This window comes from Cavenderia fasciculata (assembly GCF_000203815.1).
Source record: "Cavenderia fasciculata unplaced genomic scaffold Scf_Dfasci-G-b-205a01.r1-3, whole genome shotgun sequence".
NCBI lineage: Eukaryota > Evosea > Eumycetozoa > Acytosteliales > Cavenderiaceae > Cavenderia > Cavenderia fasciculata.
The window spans coordinates 309,514-332,982 of NW_004457737.1; the positions used below are offsets into that span (position 1 = coordinate 309,514).

General features: G+C 32.3%; 14 protein-coding genes across 14 annotated transcripts; 10 read left to right on the forward strand and 4 right to left on the reverse strand.

The window, feature by feature from the left end:
• Positions 1–164: 164 nt before the first annotated feature.
• On the forward strand, positions 165–1,077 carry sdhC (succinate dehydrogenase; the record flags this gene model as incomplete). Its single annotated transcript, XM_004362377.1, has 3 exons — positions 165–468; positions 705–928; positions 955–1,077. The coding sequence occupies 3 exons, from the start codon at positions 165–167 to the stop codon at positions 1,075–1,077; spliced, it is 651 nt and encodes a 216-aa protein (XP_004362434.1).
• A 959-nt stretch (positions 1,078–2,036) lies between these two features.
• Positions 2,037–3,825, reverse strand: DFA_02827 (uncharacterized protein; the record flags this gene model as incomplete). Its single annotated transcript, XM_004362378.1, has 2 exons — positions 2,037–3,037; positions 3,141–3,825. 2 exons carry the CDS (start codon positions 3,823–3,825, stop codon positions 2,037–2,039), a joined length of 1,686 nt encoding a protein of 561 aa, XP_004362435.1.
• A 449-nt stretch (positions 3,826–4,274) lies between these two features.
• Positions 4,275–6,772, forward strand: DFA_02828 (uncharacterized protein; the record flags this gene model as incomplete). The annotated part of the gene is made up of 3 exons (XM_004362379.1): positions 4,275–4,359; positions 6,583–6,634; positions 6,715–6,772. The coding sequence occupies 3 exons, from the start codon at positions 4,275–4,277 to the stop codon at positions 6,770–6,772; spliced, it is 195 nt and encodes a 64-aa protein (XP_004362436.1).
• A 1,411-nt stretch (positions 6,773–8,183) lies between these two features.
• Positions 8,184–11,081, reverse strand: DFA_02829 (uncharacterized protein; the record flags this gene model as incomplete). The annotated part of the gene is made up of 4 exons (XM_004362380.1): positions 8,184–8,243; positions 8,500–10,394; positions 10,865–10,925; positions 11,076–11,081. The coding sequence occupies 4 exons, from the start codon at positions 11,079–11,081 to the stop codon at positions 8,184–8,186; spliced, it is 2,022 nt and encodes a 673-aa protein (XP_004362437.1).
• Positions 11,082–11,858: 777 nt separating this feature from the next.
• DFA_02830 (uncharacterized protein) lies at positions 11,859–12,911 on the forward strand (the record flags this gene model as incomplete). Its single annotated transcript, XM_004362381.1, has 1 exon — positions 11,859–12,911. The coding sequence occupies one exon, from the start codon at positions 11,859–11,861 to the stop codon at positions 12,909–12,911; it is 1,053 nt and encodes a 350-aa protein (XP_004362438.1).
• A 193-nt stretch (positions 12,912–13,104) lies between these two features.
• Positions 13,105–13,593, reverse strand: DFA_02831 (uncharacterized protein; the record flags this gene model as incomplete). Its single annotated transcript, XM_004362382.1, has 1 exon — positions 13,105–13,593. One exon carries the CDS (start codon positions 13,591–13,593, stop codon positions 13,105–13,107), a length of 489 nt encoding a protein of 162 aa, XP_004362439.1.
• A 1,590-nt stretch (positions 13,594–15,183) lies between these two features.
• DFA_02832 (uncharacterized protein) lies at positions 15,184–17,362 on the forward strand (the record flags this gene model as incomplete). The annotated part of the gene is made up of 4 exons (XM_004362383.1): positions 15,184–15,687; positions 15,921–16,050; positions 16,246–16,343; positions 16,844–17,362. 4 exons carry the CDS (start codon positions 15,184–15,186, stop codon positions 17,360–17,362), a joined length of 1,251 nt encoding a protein of 416 aa, XP_004362440.1.
• A 231-nt stretch (positions 17,363–17,593) lies between these two features.
• Positions 17,594–17,935, forward strand: DFA_02833 (uncharacterized protein; the record flags this gene model as incomplete). The annotated part of the gene is made up of 1 exon (XM_004362384.1): positions 17,594–17,935. The coding sequence occupies one exon, from the start codon at positions 17,594–17,596 to the stop codon at positions 17,933–17,935; it is 342 nt and encodes a 113-aa protein (XP_004362441.1).
• A 410-nt stretch (positions 17,936–18,345) lies between these two features.
• On the forward strand, positions 18,346–18,849 carry DFA_02834 (uncharacterized protein; the record flags this gene model as incomplete). The annotated part of the gene is made up of 1 exon (XM_004362385.1): positions 18,346–18,849. The coding sequence occupies one exon, from the start codon at positions 18,346–18,348 to the stop codon at positions 18,847–18,849; it is 504 nt and encodes a 167-aa protein (XP_004362442.1).
• A 368-nt stretch (positions 18,850–19,217) lies between these two features.
• On the forward strand, positions 19,218–19,858 carry DFA_02835 (uncharacterized protein; the record flags this gene model as incomplete). The annotated part of the gene is made up of 2 exons (XM_004362386.1): positions 19,218–19,693; positions 19,822–19,858. 2 exons carry the CDS (start codon positions 19,218–19,220, stop codon positions 19,856–19,858), a joined length of 513 nt encoding a protein of 170 aa, XP_004362443.1.
• Positions 19,859–20,059: 201 nt separating this feature from the next.
• DFA_02836 (uncharacterized protein) lies at positions 20,060–20,638 on the forward strand (the record flags this gene model as incomplete). The annotated part of the gene is made up of 1 exon (XM_004362387.1): positions 20,060–20,638. The coding sequence occupies one exon, from the start codon at positions 20,060–20,062 to the stop codon at positions 20,636–20,638; it is 579 nt and encodes a 192-aa protein (XP_004362444.1).
• Positions 20,639–21,051: 413 nt separating this feature from the next.
• DFA_02837 (uncharacterized protein) lies at positions 21,052–21,495 on the forward strand (the record flags this gene model as incomplete). The annotated part of the gene is made up of 1 exon (XM_004362388.1): positions 21,052–21,495. The coding sequence occupies one exon, from the start codon at positions 21,052–21,054 to the stop codon at positions 21,493–21,495; it is 444 nt and encodes a 147-aa protein (XP_004362445.1).
• A 376-nt stretch (positions 21,496–21,871) lies between these two features.
• On the reverse strand, positions 21,872–21,994 carry DFA_02838 (uncharacterized protein; the record flags this gene model as incomplete). The annotated part of the gene is made up of 1 exon (XM_004362389.1): positions 21,872–21,994. The coding sequence occupies one exon, from the start codon at positions 21,992–21,994 to the stop codon at positions 21,872–21,874; it is 123 nt and encodes a 40-aa protein (XP_004362446.1).
• An 826-nt stretch (positions 21,995–22,820) lies between these two features.
• Positions 22,821–23,297, forward strand: DFA_02839 (uncharacterized protein; the record flags this gene model as incomplete). Its single annotated transcript, XM_004362390.1, has 1 exon — positions 22,821–23,297. One exon carries the CDS (start codon positions 22,821–22,823, stop codon positions 23,295–23,297), a length of 477 nt encoding a protein of 158 aa, XP_004362447.1.
• Positions 23,298–23,469: the final 172 nt, after the last annotated feature.

Consider the following 23,469-nt stretch of genomic DNA (forward strand, 5'->3'; position numbering starts at 1 on the left):
CCATACATATTGCATTGTATATAAACTGATAGAAAAAAAAAAAAAGGTTTTTTGGATCAAAGTGTTGAATTTGATGATCATTGATTGCTTGTATTACACATTTCATTTTACATCATATATATATTACATACATAGTAGTTAGAATAACAATCTAGACTAAAAGGATGATCGGTAGAACTATCTTATTAAAGGCAGCTGGTGTCAACACTAGATTAGCAGCAATCAATGCTGCCAAGTTGACCACTTCAATCAAGCCATCTTTCAACTCTTCTTCTTCTTCTTCATCCTCCTCTGTTCAACGTTACTACTCTTCATCTACTCAACAAGGATTCAAGATTGTTGAAACAAAGGCTGAAGACTTACCAAAGAACAATCGTCCAACCTCTCCACATCTCACCATCTACAAGCTTCCACAACCAGCTATCTTATCTATTACTCATCGTGCTACTGGTATTGCTATGGGTCTTGGTATGTGTAGTTAATAATAATAATAATAATAATAATAGTAGAGAGAGAGAGAAGAGAGAGAGAGTATTGTGCATAATAGATTGATCATTGTTGTAAATCTGCAATCATGATGAGATCGATATATCTCTCATATCTATATTACAACTCAACTCAAATCAAATGATACAACATTCATTCGATCGTCACACGTCTTGAGTATAAATATATTAATAATATGATGATTCATTTATATTTAGGTCTTTTCGGATTAGCAGGACTTGCAATCACTGGTACAGATATTCCATTATTCATTGAACAATTCAAGACACTTTATCCATCACTTGTCATTCCAACCAAGTTTTGCGTTGCTTTCCCAGTTGCTTTCCACTCTTTAAGTGGTGTCAGACATTTGGTATGTCATTGTCACCATGATCATAGTGATAATAATTGGTTTATTCAATTCCCAAACACTAACATTATTGTTATTATTTATTTATTTATATTTAGTTCTGGGATGCTACTCTTAAGGGTATCGAAGTCAAGAGTGCTGAAACTAGTGGATGGATTATTGTTGGTGTAGCTACTGCTATTTCATTGGTTTTATCATTCGTTACCATATCATCTGCCTAAGAACCCATAAGAATTAATAATAATAATACAACAAACATATATAACATATAGTTTTTTTTTTCCATCAAAAACTAAATATCTCTTCAAATTAGTTAACTTGATTCAATTTGATTGTTTTTATTATAGTAATACTATATGTACAAATTTATAATACTCGGTATGATTATTGTTAAAAAAAACCATAGTAGGTGCAAAAAAAACAATATCATTAAAACGGTGAAAACACTAATAATTATTGTGATGTTGGTCTTGGAGATGAACTCGGCAGAGGTTAACCACACAGTAAACACCCTTAATCTCGAGTTTGGCTCTGGGCTTGTAACTGATTAAGTGTTTGAGGAGTTATTGCTCAACCAGAGGCTGAGGAAATGTCCCCTAAAAAATTGAAAAAGGTTTAATAATATTGGAATAGTTTGTCTTAAGAATAAGATTGTAGATGGAATGATTTGGAATGCAGTGGATTCGATGATGGTTTTAAATAGAGAAAAAAGCAATCTGGGTCCAAACAAATATAAAACAAGAATAGAGTAGTAATTATAATAAAAATAATTATGTTAAATTAGAGAAAACAATCTATATCGATTATCTCTTACTAATAGAGAGAGAGCATCAACTATTAATCTTTTGATTTATTAATAATATATGTGGATGATGGCAAACTGCAAAAATTTGTTTTCAGGATTTCTTCTTCTTCTTCTGGATTTATATCTTTATCTTTTTTGATAATGTGGATTGGTTTGGTTTGATTTGATTTGAGATTCTGTTGGGTTTAGTTGTTGTTGTTGTTGTTGTTGTTGTTGGATGGAATAATTTAAGGTTGGGGAGGAGGGGAGGATTTGATTGGATAAATTATAAATTAATGATCTATTATATCTATCTATTTTACCCAATATGTTTTGTTTCTTTCTTCATCTATTATTATTATTATTATATGATATTTTTTGGTTTGGTTTAACTCTTTAACTTTGAGGAGTACCATTTGCAAGTGGAATTGGAGGTAAATGTAAATTATTCAAATTGGGGTGATAATTGGCATGGTCATTATTGGGTACCAAAGTATTTTGTAAATTATTACTACTAGTATTATTACTATTACCACTACCACTACTATTGTTATTATTATTATTATTTATATTATTATTATTATTTATATTATTATTATTATTTATATTATTATTATTATTTACGGTATTATTCAAGTTGTTATTTAAATTATTATTATTTAAATTATTTAAAACAATATGTTCTTCAGTTAGGGTAAAGTTTAGATTTTTCCAACCAAGGGAGAGTCTTCTTTCATGAACTTCCAACACACTACGCTTAGTGATGTTGTTTCTGGAAGAGTAGGGAAGGGCGACCTTTTGGAGGTCTTGGCAGTTGAGAAAGAGTGCCTCGACCGTCTCGAGGGTGATTTTCATTGGACCCTTGGTCTGGGCTGGACCAGGGTTGATAGATGGACCTTCACGAGAGAGATCGACACATACCAACTTTTTGCAATAGGTGGCGATCAGAGTCATGGACGAGTCGGTCACTTCGACACATGCACAGAGACGGAGGTTTTTAAGATTGCATGCGTATTCAGTGAGTTGACGGATATCGTCGTCATTAACGTCGGTAAACGAGAGGTCAATGTTGGTGAGGGTGTTGAGGAGACGGTATGGGTTCTTGGGGAAAGTGATGGGATGGATATTCTTAAAGTTGGAGAGGTTGAGGGTGGTGAGACAATGCAATTGTTGGAGAACGTGTTGGATAGAGGTACGAGTAACCTTGCTACACGATGCCAAGTTGAGATCCATCAATTGTGGACAATCATGAATCAATTCCAATACTCCATGATCTGTAATCAATTTGCAACTCTTTAATGATATAAATTTCAATTTCTTACATTGTCTTGTCAATGCCTTTAAATCATCATCACTTAAATTATTACTTGATCCTAAATCCATTGATGTAAAATGTGCTAAAAAAGTAAAATAAAAAATAAAATTAAAATAAAATAAAAAGAAAAGATTAATATATATTTAGATCTAAATAAGAGTTATTGTTGTTATTATTTTGCTTACCACAATAAGGTGCCAAAGTTCTAATATCCCATCCAGAAATTCCATTAAAATTTAAGAAACTAAGATTGGTATTCTTAATGATATGACAAATGCCTGTAGTTGTAATATTTTCAACTTTGTGAAGATTGATTGATTTGAGTTTGATGGCACCATTTGCCAACAACTCGAGGCACTCGTCTGATGTTTTTCCACCGTCCATAAAGACTTGTTCCAAGTTGGGGCATTTGGCAACGAGGAGCTTCGACGTCTTTTCGGTCAATTTCAGGTTGTGAAGTCGTATTTCCTTGAGTTGTGGGGTATGGGTAACTATATAATCGATGGTGGTTTGCTTGATGTTGGCATTGTTGAGGTTGATCATACGCACTGCCTGCAGTCTTGCTGTCGATTCCATGTTTTTGAGTGCAGAGATGATCTTTTTCCTTGGCATGTTGCTGCTCATTGCCAATGTTCGCCAAAGTGTAGAGTCGTAACAACACTCCTTGAAGCGTTTCGATAGTCTTGCCAAAATACACAATTCGTGAATGCTCATGAATTTCAATATATACAACAGTAGTTCGGTCGATAGAAAACTAAAGTAGTTGGGGTTCTTTTCTGCTTCTGACAATTCCAATTGTATTTGTTTCTCGGCCAACATTGTCTTTTTCTTACTTCTAACCCCAAAACAAGAAAATGCTTCCATCTTCATTTTCGTAAAGTCTTTTTTTAAAAATAAATAATTAATTAAATCTAAAATATATTAAAAGAAATTATTATTAATTATTTATATTCCTTAATTATTATTATTATTTGTTGTAATTAACTAAATTGACTGTTGTTGTAGTAGTAGTTTAAAGGAAATGGAACTATTATAAATGTATGGTGTGGTGGTTTTTAAAAGACAAGAAGATTAAATAAAATGGTCAACATAACACACAAAAAGGAAAAATAATAATATAATATATTATAATATATAATATTCGATTATTTGTATTAATTAAAACATCGAAAGAGAGTTATAATCAAAAACAAGAAGAACAAGAGGAATTAATGAAAGTTTGTGTTTTTTTTTTTGGTGTGTTGGGGGGGTGATATTAACTACTTTTTTTTGAACAAGATATAGATGAGTGAGGGGAGTGAGGAGGAGAAACAAAGTAAATGAATAAGGAGGAGGAGAACGATAAATCAAGGTTGAATCTCACAACAGCTTCTTCTTACTCTCTACCTGTCTGTCTGTCTGTGTGTGTGTACTAATATGATTATTCACCTACGGATGGATTTTCAAAAAAAATAAATATTGTTTATCCAAAATCCCAATGTTGTTCTTATATATGATATGATTAATCTTTCTCTGAGATTGTTGATGAACTCTCTTTAATTCTCTCTTACTCTCTTTATCTTTCTGTATGTCTCTGTCTCTATGAAATTATTATTATTATTATTATTATTTTCCTTGTCAAATTATTATTATTATATATATTATATAAAAAATAAAAATGGGAGATGTGTGTGTTGGTTGTTTGTTTGTTGTTGGATTTACACAATAACAAGCTAGAATAATAATATAATAATAATAATAATAAAATATATTGACTTTTAAAGGTGAGGAGGAGGAGAAGGAGGAGAATGAGTTCTATTGGATTAATTGTGTCTTCATCAACAACAACATAATAGAGATAAAAAAAAATAATAATGTAATTGGAAAATCATTCAGGACATACGATGCGATACAATATACACTTGCTTTACTCACTCTTTCTCTCTCTCTCTCTTTGTCTTTCTCGCTCTCGATCAAAAATTTAAATAAAGTAATAATAAAAATAGATTTGATGATATAATTATGTAATTGATGATGATTGATGAGGAGGAGGATGATGATGATGAGCTCCTGATGAAGATTAAAAAATATACTACTACATGTACGACGATTATTTGTGTGGTGACTGAAACCTACCCTATTGTTACTGTTGTCTGGAATATTCAAGTTTGTTTTTCGCTTGCTGGCTGGTTGGATGGATGGATGATGGATAGACTGACTGGGGGGTGTCTGTCTATGTATCGGTCTGGATAAAAGGAAGATATATATATGTGTGTGTGTGTGCTATATTTATATATATTATATATGTTGATAATGGTGGATGGTGGATGATATTAATAAATATTTATATTTATATATATAACTTGGCTTGATGATGTGATGGATGAATATCTTGGTTGGGTTGTCTTTTTGTTTGGATTTTTGGTACAACAGTGGTGGTGTGTTTTGTTTTGATCAAAATATTAATATATGATTCTTTCTTGTTGGTATCAATTAAATAAAATACAGTTGTGTTGTTGTTGGAGAAAAAACAGTGTGTGGGGGTTGGTAGAGATACAATTATTATTATTATCCGGGGATGGATGGATGTTATAAAAAACGAAAATAGAATAATAGTATTTTATAAAGTATTATTAATAGTTGTTTGTTGTTTGTTAAATGTAGTACATAAGAAATTGCAAACTAAACTGTTGAGGTTTGTTGGTTTGGGGATACTAGAGATTGTATGTATGGTTTATTATTATTATTGTTGTTGGGTGGTGGTGGTGTGGGAATTAAATTCTTAATGATTTCAATTGTGTTTGTGTGTGAGGGAGGGGGGTGTGGGTCCTAAAACCAACACATTCCATTCCGTTCATAGTTGGATGCCAGTCAAAGTCATGACATCGGGCTAGTCACCCATCCAAATCCATGCATCTGACATTCCCCAAACAATCAACCACTCATCTTCCAACCCCCCAACCCTATCCTTCTCACTACATTACCACTCTATATTCTTTTTATAGTACGAATGGATTTGTAGATAGAGGATGGGTGATATCACAACCAACAAACAAAGCAATAAACAAATAATAATAAATGAATAGAGTAGAACCCATTTAACTATTTTTCTTGTCTTCTTTACTTGTTTACACCACACCACCTCTTCCACTGCTGACACAAGTTGATTTAGACATGGAAACTTAGATGACTCTAGTCTGATATATTCTATTTTAAAATGTGCGTTGCATATGAATGAAATGAAAGGGAGAGGGGGGAATAGGGTATTTGAGATTGTTGGAATGATTTTTTAATGAAATGAAATCTGTCTTTTTTTTGGTTGATGGATGGACGGATTAAATTTACCAGATCCTGGAATGATATGGAATATTAAAATTAAATGTAAAACAACCAACCCATATTATATATATATATATATATATTCGTCGTTGTTGTTGTTATTGTATTTGTATTTGTTGAATCTGATTATTATTTAATAATATAAACTTTTAACGACATGTACATATAGATTTCTTACCTTTTATATTTTCTATTTACAATAATAATAATAATAATAATTGTGACAATGTAATTGAATTTAATTATCACAATCCACTTATGATAATATTAATCTATCTATATTTATATAATATATAATATTATTGTAAGTAAATGAACTATTATTGTCTGTTTGTCTGTCTGTCTGTCTGTCTGTCTGTTTGTATGTCTGTATAAATGTGAATGATTGGTAATTAATTGATTGTAGTTGTAATCTCTTATTTTAATATTTATATATTTAAGAATAGGAATGAAAAATATTTATATTATTGATGGATGGATGGAGGGATGGATGGATTGATCAATCTTTCCAGTGCTCTGTTGTTATTGCTTTTTTTCCTTTTATATATTATTTGTCCTAATTTCTAGAAATTATTATTATTATTATTATTATTATTATTTTTGGTGCTATACATTGATGAGTTGAGTAGTAGTAGTTGAATTCATGTATTATTTTTAAAACAAAAAGAGTATTGTTTGGATCTAAATTTAAAATACGTCGCCACAAAAGGGTTAGCACACAACACCCACACCCACACCCTCGAGCAATCACAACAGAGCACCCATCCAACTAAATAGGCAACACACACTCTGGGTTTGAAGCTCTCAGTTTGCCTAGTTTGCCTTTCTTTGGGAACTCTACACATTTCTTTTTTCCATTGTGTGTGTTTGTTGAGTAGTGAGTGATTGTCAAGATGGAGGAGTAATCCAAGTGTTGCAGGTATTTCCTTTCCGTCATGATGTCTTGATCCTCTTTCAATCAATCAATCAATTTATAACAACAACAACTAAACAAGATGGATGTCTTTCTTACCTTACATTCAAACAACCTAATCTTGATTCCAAAGTTGTCAAAATTGTCGTCTGTGTCTGTGTCTGGAAGATGATCTTGATCTTGATCTAGATTGATTGATTGCCAATGTGTGTCCAGCGGCTCAGTTCTATTTATAAAATAAATGTTGTTGGTTGTTATTGTTATTGTTGTAACTATCTATCTATCTCTCTTATAAATGTTATCCATTGACATGGTGATAAGTGATATTATTCTCTATCTATCTATATTATTTATCTGTCTGTGTTATTATTATTATTATTATTGTTATTTATTATTCTATTCTCAAGAACAACCATAACGGTGTTGTTGTTATTGTTGTTGATTCTTTCTGCTAACAACATTTTCAGGTTAAGAAGAAGGAAGAAGATACCGATGTGACGATAATAATGATGAGTAGTAATGTTGTTGTGTTTTGTGTATTATTGGGTGTGCATCCAATACACGCTGAGTATTATTGAGAACAAAGGGGGCACCGCAAAGAACTTTCAAACAACAAGTGCGCAGAGACACCCTTTTGGTGAGGCAAAGGGTGCTTGCAAGAGAAAGAAACCAATTTTCTTTAAAAGGAAATTTATAAAAACAAACAAAACTCATAATTGGTTGGTTGGGCATTTTGTGCTAATGGGTGATTCTATCAAGCATCGATGCTGCCAGATCAGCAACAACTATCTTGCTCTTTCTTCGAGACCCTATACAAACGCCAAGATATATTGAAGATTTATAAAATTTTATCCTTGCTTGCAGAGGTGAATGAATATCTTTTGTACAATAGGGGCTGTTCCCAAACAACTACAACAAGGATTAATTCCTTCTTGAGATATCTTGATTTATTTTTGAAGGACGTTGACGGCGACGGAGACGGTGACGGATACAATATTTAATATTTTGATTTAAATTTTAAATTTAAAGATTGTATTTGTTTTAAAATGACAACGGTCTTGTTTTAATAATTTGACAAGGATGTTGTATTGGTTTTCAGAGTTGATTTGTTTGGTGTTGGTAGCGTCGATGTTTTGGTACATATGGTAATTAAAGGATTCTTGGTCAAAGAGGAGGAGAGAGGTAGGGGACAGTCGACGGATATGGATGAGTTTGAATTCACCGCGATCTTCACCGTAGCATTTTAGGGTTTCGAGTTGCATCAACATGGACAATGATAGGCGTAGATGAGCATTGTTGTGACACCTCGTTACATTGGAGAGTGTCAAGTGTCGGACTGATGGCGGTACAATATCATGTATCCAAACATCTCTAAAGAATTGTCCCGATGTTGCCATCACCGTCAAACACGGAGACATAAAGTGTAGACATGACAAGAGATCGGTACGACCAAACACACCAAGTGAGGTAATGTTGACGGGTAACTCTTTGACAGAGTCTGGTACGTCGGTGTAGGTGAGTGATCTAAGTGTGGGAAGACTGGTCTTTGTGAGGTGGATATTGACACATACCAGTGTGACCAAATGTTGTGGTAGATGTTCAAGTTGGAATTTTCGACTAGCCATAATCGATAGAGATGTGATCGTGTCGGGTAGCTTGTACGCATTCCCGTAAATCTCACGTCCAATTGTTAGTGTTGTAATATTTGATGTGATTGACTCGATTTTAGGTACACCAAGTGAAAGTATAGATAGTGTTGTTGGAAACAGGTCTTTGGGACTAGTCATCACATCACCACCAAACGACAGATATCTTAGGTGTGGAGGGAGTGCACCCAATTTCTCAATCTCTGAAGAGACCGAACCTCCCATCTCTAAATACAATACTGAACTAGGTATATCTAATTGAACAGTCTCTAATTCTTTCTTTGGTTGTTCATTTGACGATGATGGTAGTTGTGGTGGCATAATGGTAATATGATTGTACAAGAGATATACAACCGACGATGGGATTGCTTTGAATAGTGGGATATGGGTACTAAGGTATAATGCTTTGACACCTCCATTGTACGGTTGTCCCAATTCCGTGTCTGGACAAAGACTGTCGAAAAACGAGCAGGATCTTGGTAATGCCATGATTGGCCATAGAGGTGTTGTCATGATAGCCGATTTTAAAGTGGGTTGACTGACCAGATGGTCCATGTCAAATAGTAGAGTGGTCGATGGAGGTTTATCAACACGAAAGTGTTGGAGTGGAGGAAGTAGACCTGTAAACTCGATTGTTATCGGATCTGAACCAAGTGCAGACCGTATGTCAAGTAGATACAGAGTGTCTGGGAAATAAGCAGTACTGACCTTGTCCGACGCATTGACCGTGACAGTCAAACTTTGCACCGTGTTTGGTAACTTGGCTTGATACATTGCAAAATGGAATGAACTCAATACCAAGTGTGTAATACTACTTGCCAGCGACACTACTCCAGGTGTTGTTGTAGAGATGGTCTTTAAAACTTTGAAATATTTACTTTCAATTGATAATTTGGAAATTGTATTTGGTAGTATTGGTAATGGTTCCAAAGACTTGATTTGTTTTGATGTCATTGTACTTGTTAAAGGGATGGGTGGGATGGTTGACGTACTAGGATTGCTGATAAACTTTAAAACCTCTTGACGTAGATGAATATCAGATACTGGGTAATAATATTCAATCGATAGACCAGAGACTGATGGAGGGATGGCGATCTTGGGATGTGGGTGCATTGATATATTGGTGAATGGGTATTCGTTGATCCAGGCGACATTGGTCATCTCGTAGTAGTAGAGGACGAGTGGTGACGGATTAAAGTTTCTCTCTCGATTACTCCTAACTATTTTACCGGTCTTGTTTGATACTGGTAGAAACAGAGATAGCTGCACACTATCGTTGCCTAGTTGATAGGTATCCTTGCCACGACCAATACCGACCGACCCAGGTATCTGTGAGATATGATCGTTTCTAAATGAATACAGCTGTTTTCTATGTTTATATATATCCTTGCAAGTGAGTAAAAGGCAAACTCTATCAATAAAATCCAAGTTACAAAGTATCAATGATGTCACCATCAAATTAAATTGTAACTTGACCGTCTTGTTATCGTCACCTTTACTATCATATGTATTCTTTTTGTTATGTATTGCATTATTCTTATCTTTTCTTCTCCACATTATTACTAAATAATACAATATATTATTATTATTATATATATCTACAAATACAATAATAATAATACAAAGTTTACAAAACTAATGGGAGTAGTTTGATCTTTGAGACCATCGACATTCTTTCTACTTTTTTTTCATTGTTTTTTTAAATATTTCTATTTTTTTTGTTTTAGAGATACTATTAATAATAATACTCATAATAATACTAAATTCATTATTAATATATATATATATTTTTTAATTTATGTCATTGAATTAATTTAGAGTTTGTTGGGGAATCTGCGAACTAGCGCAATGAGACCCCACTACCAGAAATTAGCTAATTCCCTCCCCTTACGGGTAAGGGATTTAAAGTGTCTCTAGCAGTGCAAAAAGAGACAGATACTTTAGTTTCTAGTCACCTATTTGATCGTGACTAGAAAATCAGCAGGTAAGTATGAATTGTAATAGTCTCGTATTGTAACTATTTATACTTTACTGTCTCTATTCAATTGTATATCCCATTGATATATTGATGGAAATTCATAAGTATGGTTATACTATTTAAAATATTTCCAGAATGAATGGATTTTGAAAAATTCATAAGTACTGGAAAAAAGTAAATAATAAAGATAGTGAGGAATAAAGATATTGTATCATTGTAATAACAAGTTACATAGATATATATATATATATATATATATATATACACACATATATAATTTATAAACTAATTAATTAAAAAATAAAATAAATGAAGTTTGAAAAAAAACAAAGGTGGGAGACTGAATGTATAACCTTTGAATTATTATTTATTTTTTGTTCTTTGTATCTATATTTATAGACATTTATATATATCTTTGTATCTTTATACATTAAACAAGACTCGATACTTTACAATGGATATGATTAGCTAAAGTTGGGGTGACAAGCTACACAACCTTGTTGTTACCAGACACAGCAATGATGGTGCAGTGTGTATGTGATGACGGACGATAAAATATAACGACCCCTCTCCAACCTAGCTAGAACAACGACGATTTAGAAATCAATAAACACAACAATCAATAGTGATGATGGTTTGTTGAAAGAAAGATATCTTCATCTTGGTTCAACGTCGACGAATAGTACAAAAAGCCATCACTACACTTTATGTTGTGTGCGTGCGGTATGGGTTCAAGAAAAAAAAGGGTTAGGGTTAGGGTTTCAAAATCACATGTTTGGTCAAACAATCATTGTAATAATAATTATAATATATTATTATTATTACGATATATATTAATAATGATAATAATAATTAAAATGATTAGTGGTGGTGGTTGGTGTATATGATGGATTAAAACCCAAACAAAAAAATCACATTACATTTGGTTTAGTTTTTAATATATACAAAAACAACAAACAATACAACAACAACAAACAATACAACAACAATCAATACAACAAATAATAATATTTAATAATTAATATTTAACTACAAAAAGAAACAAAGAATGGATATGGTAAAAATGGTATTAGAAAAAAGTTTAGGGAGAAATAGTGGTGGTGGTGGTCCCAACATATCATCTCCTTTTGATGTTGTCACTTCATCATTGGTTCCTCCTAATTTGTCTTCCCTCATTGACAATCTTCCCCTTCCTCCTCCTCAACAAATCCAACCTCAACAAATCCAACACCCACATAATTACAAGACAATTAGACATCAACCATCAATTTTACATGACAAAGGTTTAATTGGTGACACTTCATCGATAATGGTATTTAATGAAGTGTCTGATGTGATTACAGTCTATATTACACCCGATCAAAATACACTGTTTCGTAAAAAGATTGGTGGCGAGGTTGGTATTTCTACCAATGGCGTCAAACTCGGTGCACAGGTAGAGTTTGATAAAAACAATCATGATATAGATCAAATACAAAAGATACTCATATTGCCTGGTGAAAGCGGTACCTTTCACATTAGCAAGAATACCTTTGCCTACGTACAAGTATTTGTCTATGACAGGAACCACAACGGCGATATCGATGTCCTCACAAGACAACTGAAACATGGTGACATTTTCTCTATACTAAACAAACACATAGATGCTGTCAAATCAAAACCATACAAGGTTTATAATCAAGATTTTGAGGAAATTGCTACCATCATTCCTCAACCAATTCATTATTTTAGTTATAATCATCCAAATCAAAATCAAAATAACCAAAATAATAATTATCATCAAAATAATCATAATAATAATCATAATAATCAAAATAATAATAATAATAATAATAATAGTCATGTTAATACTCACAATAATAATAATAATAATAATCAAAATGATCATAATAGTCTCAAAACATTATTTAAAAAAGATAGTCAATTTAATGATAGACATCATCAAAATCAAAAAGATAATCATCATGAAGAACAAGTCCAACAACAACAACAACAACAACAACATCATCATAATCAACATGCCAATTTTGGTACTCACAAACATCGCTCAAATACTGACGGTAGTTATGATGGCTCCAATCATCCTAAACACCACTTATAATTAATTTATTACAAATACAACCCAACTTTCTTTTTTATTGAAATTATGCTATTACTTTACGATTAATTATTATTGATTATTAATCATTAATTATTAATGATTAAATATTAATTATTATTATTATTATTTATATTTATACATGTAGATAGAAGAGGATTGATTGATTGATAGGATGGGAGTAATGAATTTTTTTTTAAAAAGTAAAAGTTGGACCATCTTCAATTGGAAATACACCAACAACCTTGTCGGTAAGATCTTCCACTTGTTGTCTTGCAAAGTTTTGACAATCATTGACGATAAAAGTGTAGTCATCGTTTCCTGGAAGGTCCTTGAAATAAGAATCCCATGAACGTGGACAACATGGTGATCCATAGTCAGAGGTACGGACCTTTTTACCAACCTTTCCCCAAGTTTGTTTGCAGGCAGCTTCCATTGAATTTTCAATCTTGCAAGCTACAGTGTCATCGGTATTCTTTTGAATGCAGGCGTACTGTCCATTGCTGAGACTCAAAATGATTGACCAATGATTCCAGCTCCACCAACCCTCCAGTGCACGTAATCCAACCCATACATTTGTAATCATGATTCCAGTGTTTTGATCTTTGGTTGAGATGTTTTGTCTAACTCTTGGTGATCCATCTTTGTCTGAACCCATCGATGCTAATATTATTGATGCAATCATTGTTAATAATAATAATAATAATAAAAATATTTAAATATAATATATTGTTTAATTTTATGATTGTTGTAAATATTATATTGTTGATAATACTATCATAACAACAAGGAAGTGCATAGGAATATTTATACTTTTTTTTTTTAAACAATAAATATTATTATTATTAATTAACCAAGTCTAGCTATTTAGTTTTATTTTATAACCCATTTTAGATTAAAATATTGACTTCTAGATAGATAGATAGATGATGGGGGTTACGATATGATGGATTAACGAGTTTGACTGCTAACAGTTTAACTAGTTTACCACTAACTCAAAAATAGAGAAATATATTTATATTTTAATTTATGTCATTGAATTAATTTAGAGTTTGTTGGGGAATCTGCGAACTAGCGCAATGAAACCCCACTACCAGAAATTAGCTAATTCCCTCCCCTTACGGGTAAGGGATTTAAAGTGTCTCTAGCAGTGCAAAAAGAGACAGATACTTTAGTTTCTAGTCACCTATTTGATCGTGACTAGAAAATCAGCAGGTAAGTATGAATTGTAATAGTCTCGTATTGAAACTATTTATACTTTGCTGTCTCTATTCAATTGTATATCCCATTGATATATTGATGGAAATTCATAAATAAATAACTATACTATTTAAAATATTTCCAAAGACAACAACAATGGATTTTAAAAAATTCATAAATGGAAGGAAGGAAAATAAATAAAGGTCAATAATATAGGTGATATCTAAAAGCGAGCGTTAAACACTTGCCAAATCTGTCAAGAAGATAGAATATCCCTCATTCAATGACCATTAAATTTTGTCTTTTGACTTTTCAATATTGATGTTATACTTTTGTATTTCTTTGATTTTTTTATAATCAAGCAATATCAGTTGGAGTATTACCATCAACCTATATCAGTTGGAGTATTTGATCTATTGTAGTGATCTTTGTATTTCTTTAACGTTGAATGAGATAGATTTCTTTACAAGATCTATGCTGACTCTTGTATGCATGTATGAGGTAATAACTAGAACTAATTCTTAAAAATAATCATAAATTATAATAATATATGATGTGATTGATGTTGAAGTTCATTCTTTGCAAAGAGTTTGAGGAATGTTTGTTTGTTTGTCTGTCTAACTCTTCTAGATTGGTGACTATTTGAGATGTGAGCCCAAAGAATTATAAATAATTAAATAAAATTAGCCGTTGCTGCTTGGTGGTGATCATTGAAAAAAAAAAAAAACCAAGTTGGTAGTAGTTCTTTTAAAAGGACTATTAAGGAAAACCCTTAACCTTTTATTATTTATTATATTAATATAATCGCGATCAATTTTTATTAAATCATAACAACACACCCCTCTTTCTTTAGTAATAACACTACTCTCTTCGCTGAACTAGATTATTATCACTATTAATTTAAATTTAATTAATAATACAATAATCAAGACAAGACAGAAAGATATTGCAAATAAATAGTATTTAGATGTCATCTTTAAAAGATCAATCAACAACAACAAACAAACGAATACATATACATATACATATACATATAAAGACACAGCTATAGATAGAACAAAACATCATCATCATCATGACTACAGCAATAGAACAATCAATAGAACCAGGACCAATTGAATTCAAAGACTATGTGATCATTGCAAACAAGCTACCTCATCCAATAGTAGCATTTCTAAATACAGAGGGACCGCCTCTAGAGTTTGTCGATGGCGGTACTACACTACTGAACCCATCCTCTGATAAACAAGCAATCAAACAATTGGAACAAGGATATCTTCCACACTCTTCACGTTTCTACGTTGGCAAGGGGAAAGGATACACTCAAATATTTGTACCCACCGGTGAAGGTGCCACCAAAAACTATCTGCTCATTGCAAACAGAACAATCGATGCAGGCTACAAATTCACAGTTCTTCAAACACACTTGGACGTAATGCTACAAACAAATGATCGACGTTATGACAAGGATTTTCAACCAATAGCTCTTTTAAATTATAATACTGGTGGTGGTTCGACGCAGCCCAAAACAACAACAACAACTCCGTTCAACCCACAAGACTATAAAGAAATTCAACAAGTAATAAGAGAAGAACCAATTGAAGATAGAGAAGTTGATGATATACGATAGAAGTAGGTTATTAGTAAATACTATCATCAAAATAAATCAATTTCCTTGTAAATATATATTTATCCAATTTTTTGTTTTCTTTTATTTATTTTTTTTTGACAAATATCTTTTTTGCAATGAAGCCAATCCATTGTAACGATCATAGTACCTCAAATGTACAAAGTAGGGATTAATCCTTTAAGATCATTTCAAATGATCCAACCCCTACCCTTGCACGTACACCAGCATCCAGTGGACATCAATTAATATGTAATAATAATAATAATAATAATAATAATAATAATAATAATAATAGAGTTCCTATTAATTTGAGTAGAACTCAACAAACACAACACATAGAGATCTTTTCCTTTTTTTTTTTTTGTTATTTTTGATGGATAGTGCCAAGTGATCCCAACTTGGATAATCATTTGAACAGAGAAAAAGAAATATATTTACTTAAATAAAGAGAGAGAATGGAACCAGAAACATCAATATCAACAACAGGAATAGAAAAAAAATTAATAGTTCAAAACTATTTACCACATCCTATTAAAATCTTTGTCAGTACTGAGTGTGTTGGTGAGGAGATTTGGAATGATCTGAAAACTTGTGTTGTAAAGGTGGTAATTGAGGCTTTGCATGACAGCATTGAAATGCTTGCTAAGAACAGAGAATGTGATTCCAGCCTCTAATGTTCTTGTAAGCAAGTGTATGTAACCATTGTTGATTGCAACAAATACTTGCAAATAGGCAGGCTCTTTGAGAATAAGCATTTCAGCCGATGATGGTTGAGTGTTTGGAACTTTACTTTGGATGTATTGTGAATTTGTTTGAGCTTCATGAGCGTTGGAAACAACACATCTAAACGAATTTGTAAAGGCACATGATCACTCACCATTGCACCAGATGCTGATGAACCTTCTCAAGAACAATAATACTACTACTACCTACCATATATAATAATAATAATAAATAATGTGTAATATACTATACCTCTATTTTGGTATCTCTTTATTTTTGTTTAATTTAATTTTTTTTTTGATGGTTTGATGCGCCATCCCATTTGATCTTTAAGGGGCTCCTTTGCACTGCTAGTTACAAAAAATATTATAATAATATATAGAGATATATACAAAAGAGAGAGAGAGAGAGAATGGAACCAGAAACATCAATCACAACAGGAGGAAATTCTATTCCGAATAAATTGATAGTCAAAAACTATTTACCACATTCTGTACGTCTCTTTGTCTGTACTGAGCGGGTACCACTTAAAATCGCTCTCGATGGTACTATTTCCAATGATCAGGATACTACAACAGATTCACAAAACATCGCAAGCAGAGATCCAGATCCAACTATCAAACCAAGATCAGGAGAGTTCTTGATTGGTACGACCAAAGAGTATGCGCATTTGCAAGCATTTGTTTCATTCAACGGCGGCTACATTCACTTGCTTACGAGAAGATTAGAGTCTGGAATCACTTTCTCCATTCTTAGCAAGCATTTCAATGCCGTCATGCAGAGTCCTTACCACCTTTACAACAACATATTTCAGATCATTATACCAAATGTCACACCCTTGCTCACCAACACATTAACACCATATGTTGATGAACCTGATCAAGATCAACAAAAACATTAATAATAATCATAATTATTAATAATTAATAATAATAATAAATCACATCATGTAATATATATGTATTCATTTCAACAACTGTACCACTCCACCTCCACTCCTTATTTCAAGAGTTGCTTGACGATATTGACTCATATTTTTGAGAACCACCACAACTTGTAGATTAATCGACCATCTACTTTAAATTGCATTTGAGAACCAAAAACTTGTTCTTCTTATCATCGCAAAGAAAGAATGAGTTATAAAACAGAACAAGTAGTATCTGCAAGCTACGTAACAAGACCAAAGGAAGGTTTCATGCATATCGCCGATCACCATGGTGTAGTTGTCAAGACCAACCAAGGTAACAATTATCTAATACACAGTGTTCCATCGTCTGGTGTCGTTGTTACCGATGCCAAGTATATGACTGGTAATTGGAGGGTTGATCATCCGATCAATGTAAGAGGTGCCAAGACTGTTCATGGTGCACATCCGAGTGCATCGGGAAGATCTCTCAACCCAATGGTAAACTACGTCACAAGTGGTAGTTGTATCATGTCTGCTAAAAATGCTGAAAACTATCTTTTAAATTAAAACTATAATAATGTAAATAAATAAATAAATGTACAAATACAAATCAAGTATGAAGGGTGTCTCATAAAGCTTTATCTTCACAAAAAATGGTTCAAAAAAAATCAAAGCCAAAAAAGATCACCACTTTTGATTGCACTCACGATTGATACCTTTTTCCTTTTGTATATATCAAATATTGTATCAATAACAACAAACAAACAAACAAATTATTTATATTCATATATCAATCTATATTTTAAGTAATAATAGAAAGAAGAAGAAGAAGAAGAAGAAGAAGAAGAAGAAGAAGAAGAAGAAGAAGAAGAAGAAGAAGAAGAAGAAGAAGAAGAAGAAGAAGAAGAAGAAGAAGAAGAAGAAGAAGAAGAAGAAAAGAAATCAACAACATAAAGAATTATTTAAGATAAGAGATGATGACACAACCAGAGACATCAATAGTACCAAACCCCAATGAAAAGACTATTGTGATTGCAAACAATATACCATTGACGATTACAGCATATGTTTCAACCGACGAATATGTCTTGAATATCGATACGATCACCGGTCTCATCACAAACAACACCAATGCCAAAAACAAACAGTCTTCTATCATTCAACCGGTACAGACATCGACGCTACACATCAATTCAAAATTTGCCTACATACAAGTGTTTGCACATGACAATCATTCCGGTGGTATGATTCATTTATTCGATCGTCAACTAGAGTTTGGTCATACACTCAAGATCCTCAACAAACATTTGGCAGCCAAAAGAGATGTACCACATTACATCTACGATGGTCTATTTCAAAAAATAAGAATGGTCGATCCGTCACAGACCAATGTTCACAATGTCTTTTACCCTCCTCAACCCATTACACCAAAATATTATCAAGATCAAAGTGTGGATGCATATCAACTACCACCACAATAATAATAATAATAATAATAAATAATTACTAAAACATGTTACTAATATCCAATCATATTCCCGGTTGTTGTTGTTGTTGTTGTTGTGATCACACCAGGCAATAATAATAATATAATCAAAGGTCAAAGGTCGGTCAAATATCAACACCTCTTGTTCCCAAAAAAATAAGTGTTGATCAATCCCCTCCCTCCCTCTCACTCCAAACCAAATTCATTAGGGTTCACTCAAAAAAACAAAGTATAGTTTCATACATATATAAATATTTATATACATTATAAATAGCCTATTTATATTCATAATTCTATTATTCTATTTATTTATTTTTTATTTTTTTTATTTATTACAATTATTAAAAAAACAAACCTATCATGATGGACGTCATTGTTAATGTTGTTGAGGAACAAACATCGATTACACCAATTCCAATGGGAGATAATGAAATTCATAATCAAAGATTTCTAAGATCGATTCGAGTGGCCAATGGAACTGACGATGATGCCATTGTCTATACATCGAGTGAAGGATGTCCATTCAGAGTTGCTCAAGATGGAACCATAACCCAAAACGTTGATTGTCCAAGTGTAATCAATTTGGCCAGTCAGGCGACATCAGAGTTGCATTTTCTACCAACCACTACTCTGGTACACATCCAAACATTTATTACCAAAAAGGGACAAGGACGTATATATGTAGGACACAGAGAGGTAACACCAGGTGTCACCTATCGTATTTGTAAGAAACATCTTGACCCTATCCTATCGGCTCCCTACCGTGTCTATGATGAAAACTTTTCAATCATTGCAACCATGCGACCATTTGCACCCACTGCATTTATTAATCATCAATAGTAAATAAATCGCACAGTTACAATTTAATTAAAATATAGATTGTAATCTATCTCAATTGGTAGGTGATCAAAAAATCAAATATAGATAAATATAGAATCAATCTATATTTATTATTATATTTATTTAGTTTCTTTGTTTTTACTTCGACCCAAATTTCTGGGTGACCCGAGGGGTTTCAAGAACAGTGAGTAAATTTTACTTTAAAAATAACTCTCAAAGTGATTCACAAATAAAGTGATTTATAAAGTGAAAACACAAAAGATAGATAAGATAGAAAAGATAGATAGATAAGATAAAGATAAAGATATATATATATATATATAGATAGATAGATAGATAGATAGATAGATAAATATATATCAATAATGGACTATTCAGAACTACCATCAATCACACCAATTCCAATTGGAGAAAACGGACAAGCCCTCCGTTCGCTGCAATTGATAAATGAAACTGAATATGTAGTCATTGCATATGCATCTGGCCAAAGATACCCATTCTCAGTTGCTCAAGATGGAACTCTAACAAAAGACACTAGTCTCGATCCAAGTAATGTTACATTGGGTCGTCGTGGAACAACAGCAACCGGACACTTGTTGCAATTTGAATCAACAGTTGATTTGGTCTACGTAGTATTATTTATATCTTTACAAGATAAGAGACTTATACATTTGACCAACAGATCTTTTGCACCTGGAAGCAAGTTTTGTCTTTCCGACAAACATGTTGCCCCAGATGTTCTAAAGGAAAAATGCTATCATGTCTATGATGAGAACTATCAAAAAATAATACCAACTCCATTAATAGAAATATCATCAACTCAAACAACAACCCCTCCAACAGGACCATCAACAGAACCACCAGCAACAGAGCCACCATCAACACCACCACAGACACTCCTGGCTTATATTAATCATAACCCCATCGATGCTCAACAACCATAGACAAAAATCGACTAATCAATTGGTTATTAATAAACCAAACCAAACCAAACCAAACCAAACCAACAATTAAATTTATTCAGAAAATTGTATCCTATAATATCACTTCTTTTTTTAAATAAAACTAATCTAATCTATTATTATTATTATTATTATTATTATTATTATTATTATTATTATTATTATTATTATTATTATTATTATTATTATTATTATTATTATTATTATTATTATTATTATTATTATTATTATTATTATTATTAATATTCTTGTTTTGATCTCAATAAATCAAGTCCCTCTTGTGAATTGTGTTGACATTGGTAACCCTTGCATACTCACTGGCGAACATATTTGAATATTAGTTTTACATATAATATTTTATAAACTTATTTATTTATTTATACAAAAAAAAAAAAATGGACAATAGTGAAACTTCTATAACCCCAATTCCAATAGTTGAAGATATCGATCATTGTCAAAACCAACTATCTCAACGATCGGTTCGAGTATCTAATGGGACTGATAACATAGTGATTGTTTTTGCATCTAGAGAAGGATACACATTCACAATTGCTAAAGATGGAACTCTAACAAAACAAACTGCTCTCACTTCATGTGAACTTACATTGGGTCCTCGTTGCTCATCAGTGATACACTTTGAATCAACTGTTGAATTGGTTTACTTTCAAGTATTCATTTGCAAGAATGGTAAAGGACGTTTTTATTTGGGTAGCAGAGAGATAGAGCCTGGATTCACCTATAGAATCTTACAAAAACTAGTTGACAGTGTTGAATCGAGACCCCATCACATCTATGATGAGAACTTTGAAGAAATACACATTCAAAGTTTCTCCTTCTGACAAACACGATTAAATTGATGAACAATTAATTAATTCCGAGGCATCACCAATCACAATTAAAACAAAGAAGATTAAAAAATAATATCAAGATATTAATATTAATAAAATATTGATATAGTTTAACATTGTTGAGAAACGAACAATCAAGAACATTGTTTGATTAAAAGCACAATCAATTTTTACTATTTATTTTTTATTTTTTTATTACGACTCAAATTTCTAGCCCTTGCAACAACAGTGTTTTAGTTAAAATTAGCACTATAACTCTGAGTGATCTTTTATATAATATATTATAAAGTGCAAACAAACGAAAAAGATACATAAGATACAAAAGATACAAAAGATACGATAGAAAGATAAATAGATAGATAGATTATCATAGATAAAGAAAGGAGTACTTTAAAACAATGGACGGGCAAGAACCACCATCGATCACACCAAATGGTGACAACGGACAACATTCGCTTGTATTGTGTAATACAACTGAACATGTAGTCATTGTTTTTGCATCTAGCGAAGAATACACATTCAAAGTTGCTCAAGATGGAACTCTAACAAAACAGACTACTCTCAATCCGAGTTCAATTTCTTTGGCCCCGCTCGTCGGATCAGGAGTATTGCATTTCTCAACTACATTGGTCCACCTCGTTATATTTATTTCCGTACAAGGTATAGGACGTATACATTTGGCTAGCAGACCTATAGAAACAGGAAACAAGCTAAAGATTTCAAACAAACATGTTGTCCCGGTTCTAATGACAAACCCCCATGTCTATGATGAAAACTATCAAAAAATAATACCAACACCATCAATACCAACAGAAACAACAACGTCAACAGAAACAACATATATCCCCACACTCCCAGCTTTTATTAACACTGACGCACATGCAACAGCTCAACAATCGCGATGATTTGCTGTCAAAAAATAATAAATTATTAATAAACCTATTTGTATAATTACCCAATCAATATATATATATATTTATTCAAGAAATATTGGATACCCAAAATTTATAGCCATAGTTTTTGCATCTAGAGAAAGATACACATTCACAATTACACAAGATGGAACTCTAACAAAACAGACTACCCTCACTTCATGTGAACTTACATTAGGTTGTCCCTTGAAAATTTTAATGTGAAAAAAATTGTTAATAAAGTATTCTGATCTCAATAATTTAAGTTAGGTTCCCAACACAGCAAAGGAGTATGTATTGGTCTGTTGCAAAGGTTCAAATTTGCATAATTATTCAAAATCAGAAGATTAAAGACACACAAGATAGATAGAAAAGATAGAGAAAGATACAATAGAAAGATACAAAATGAACGCAGAACTGCCATCTATCGAAACAGCAATTATCGGCGATGATGGACTTACCCAACGATCGATTCAAGTGACCAATAAAACCAAATTTGCAGCTATTGTGTATGCATCTAATGAAGGATGTCCATTCACAGTAAATGTGCAAGATGGAACCATAACCCAAAACATTAATATTGATAATCCAATCGATTTGGAACCTGGACGTCAATCCCTCCTGAACTTTCCACCCAACTCTCAATTGATACATGTCCAAGTATTTATCAAAAAGGGTCAAGGAAGTATTTATATGGGCCACAGAACCATTAAGCCCGATATGAACTATCGCATCTTACCAAGACATATCGTTGACGTCGAGTCAGTTCCCCACATAGTATTTGAAGAAAACTTTCCAACACCCATTCAACAACCACCATTCTCTAATCCTTCTTCTTTTATCAATTTTCTTAACATTTATGAAGAAGAAGAAAATGAATGAAATTATAACAAAAAGATGAAGAAAAAGAGCAACAAAGAAAAGAACTTATTATTTATGAACAATGAACAAAGAATCAACGAGGAAAAAGTCAATAAAAATCAAACTATTTTATTTATTTGTTTTAATTTTGGCTCTGTCACGTGTGTCTTTTGGTGGTTGATGGGGTACTTCA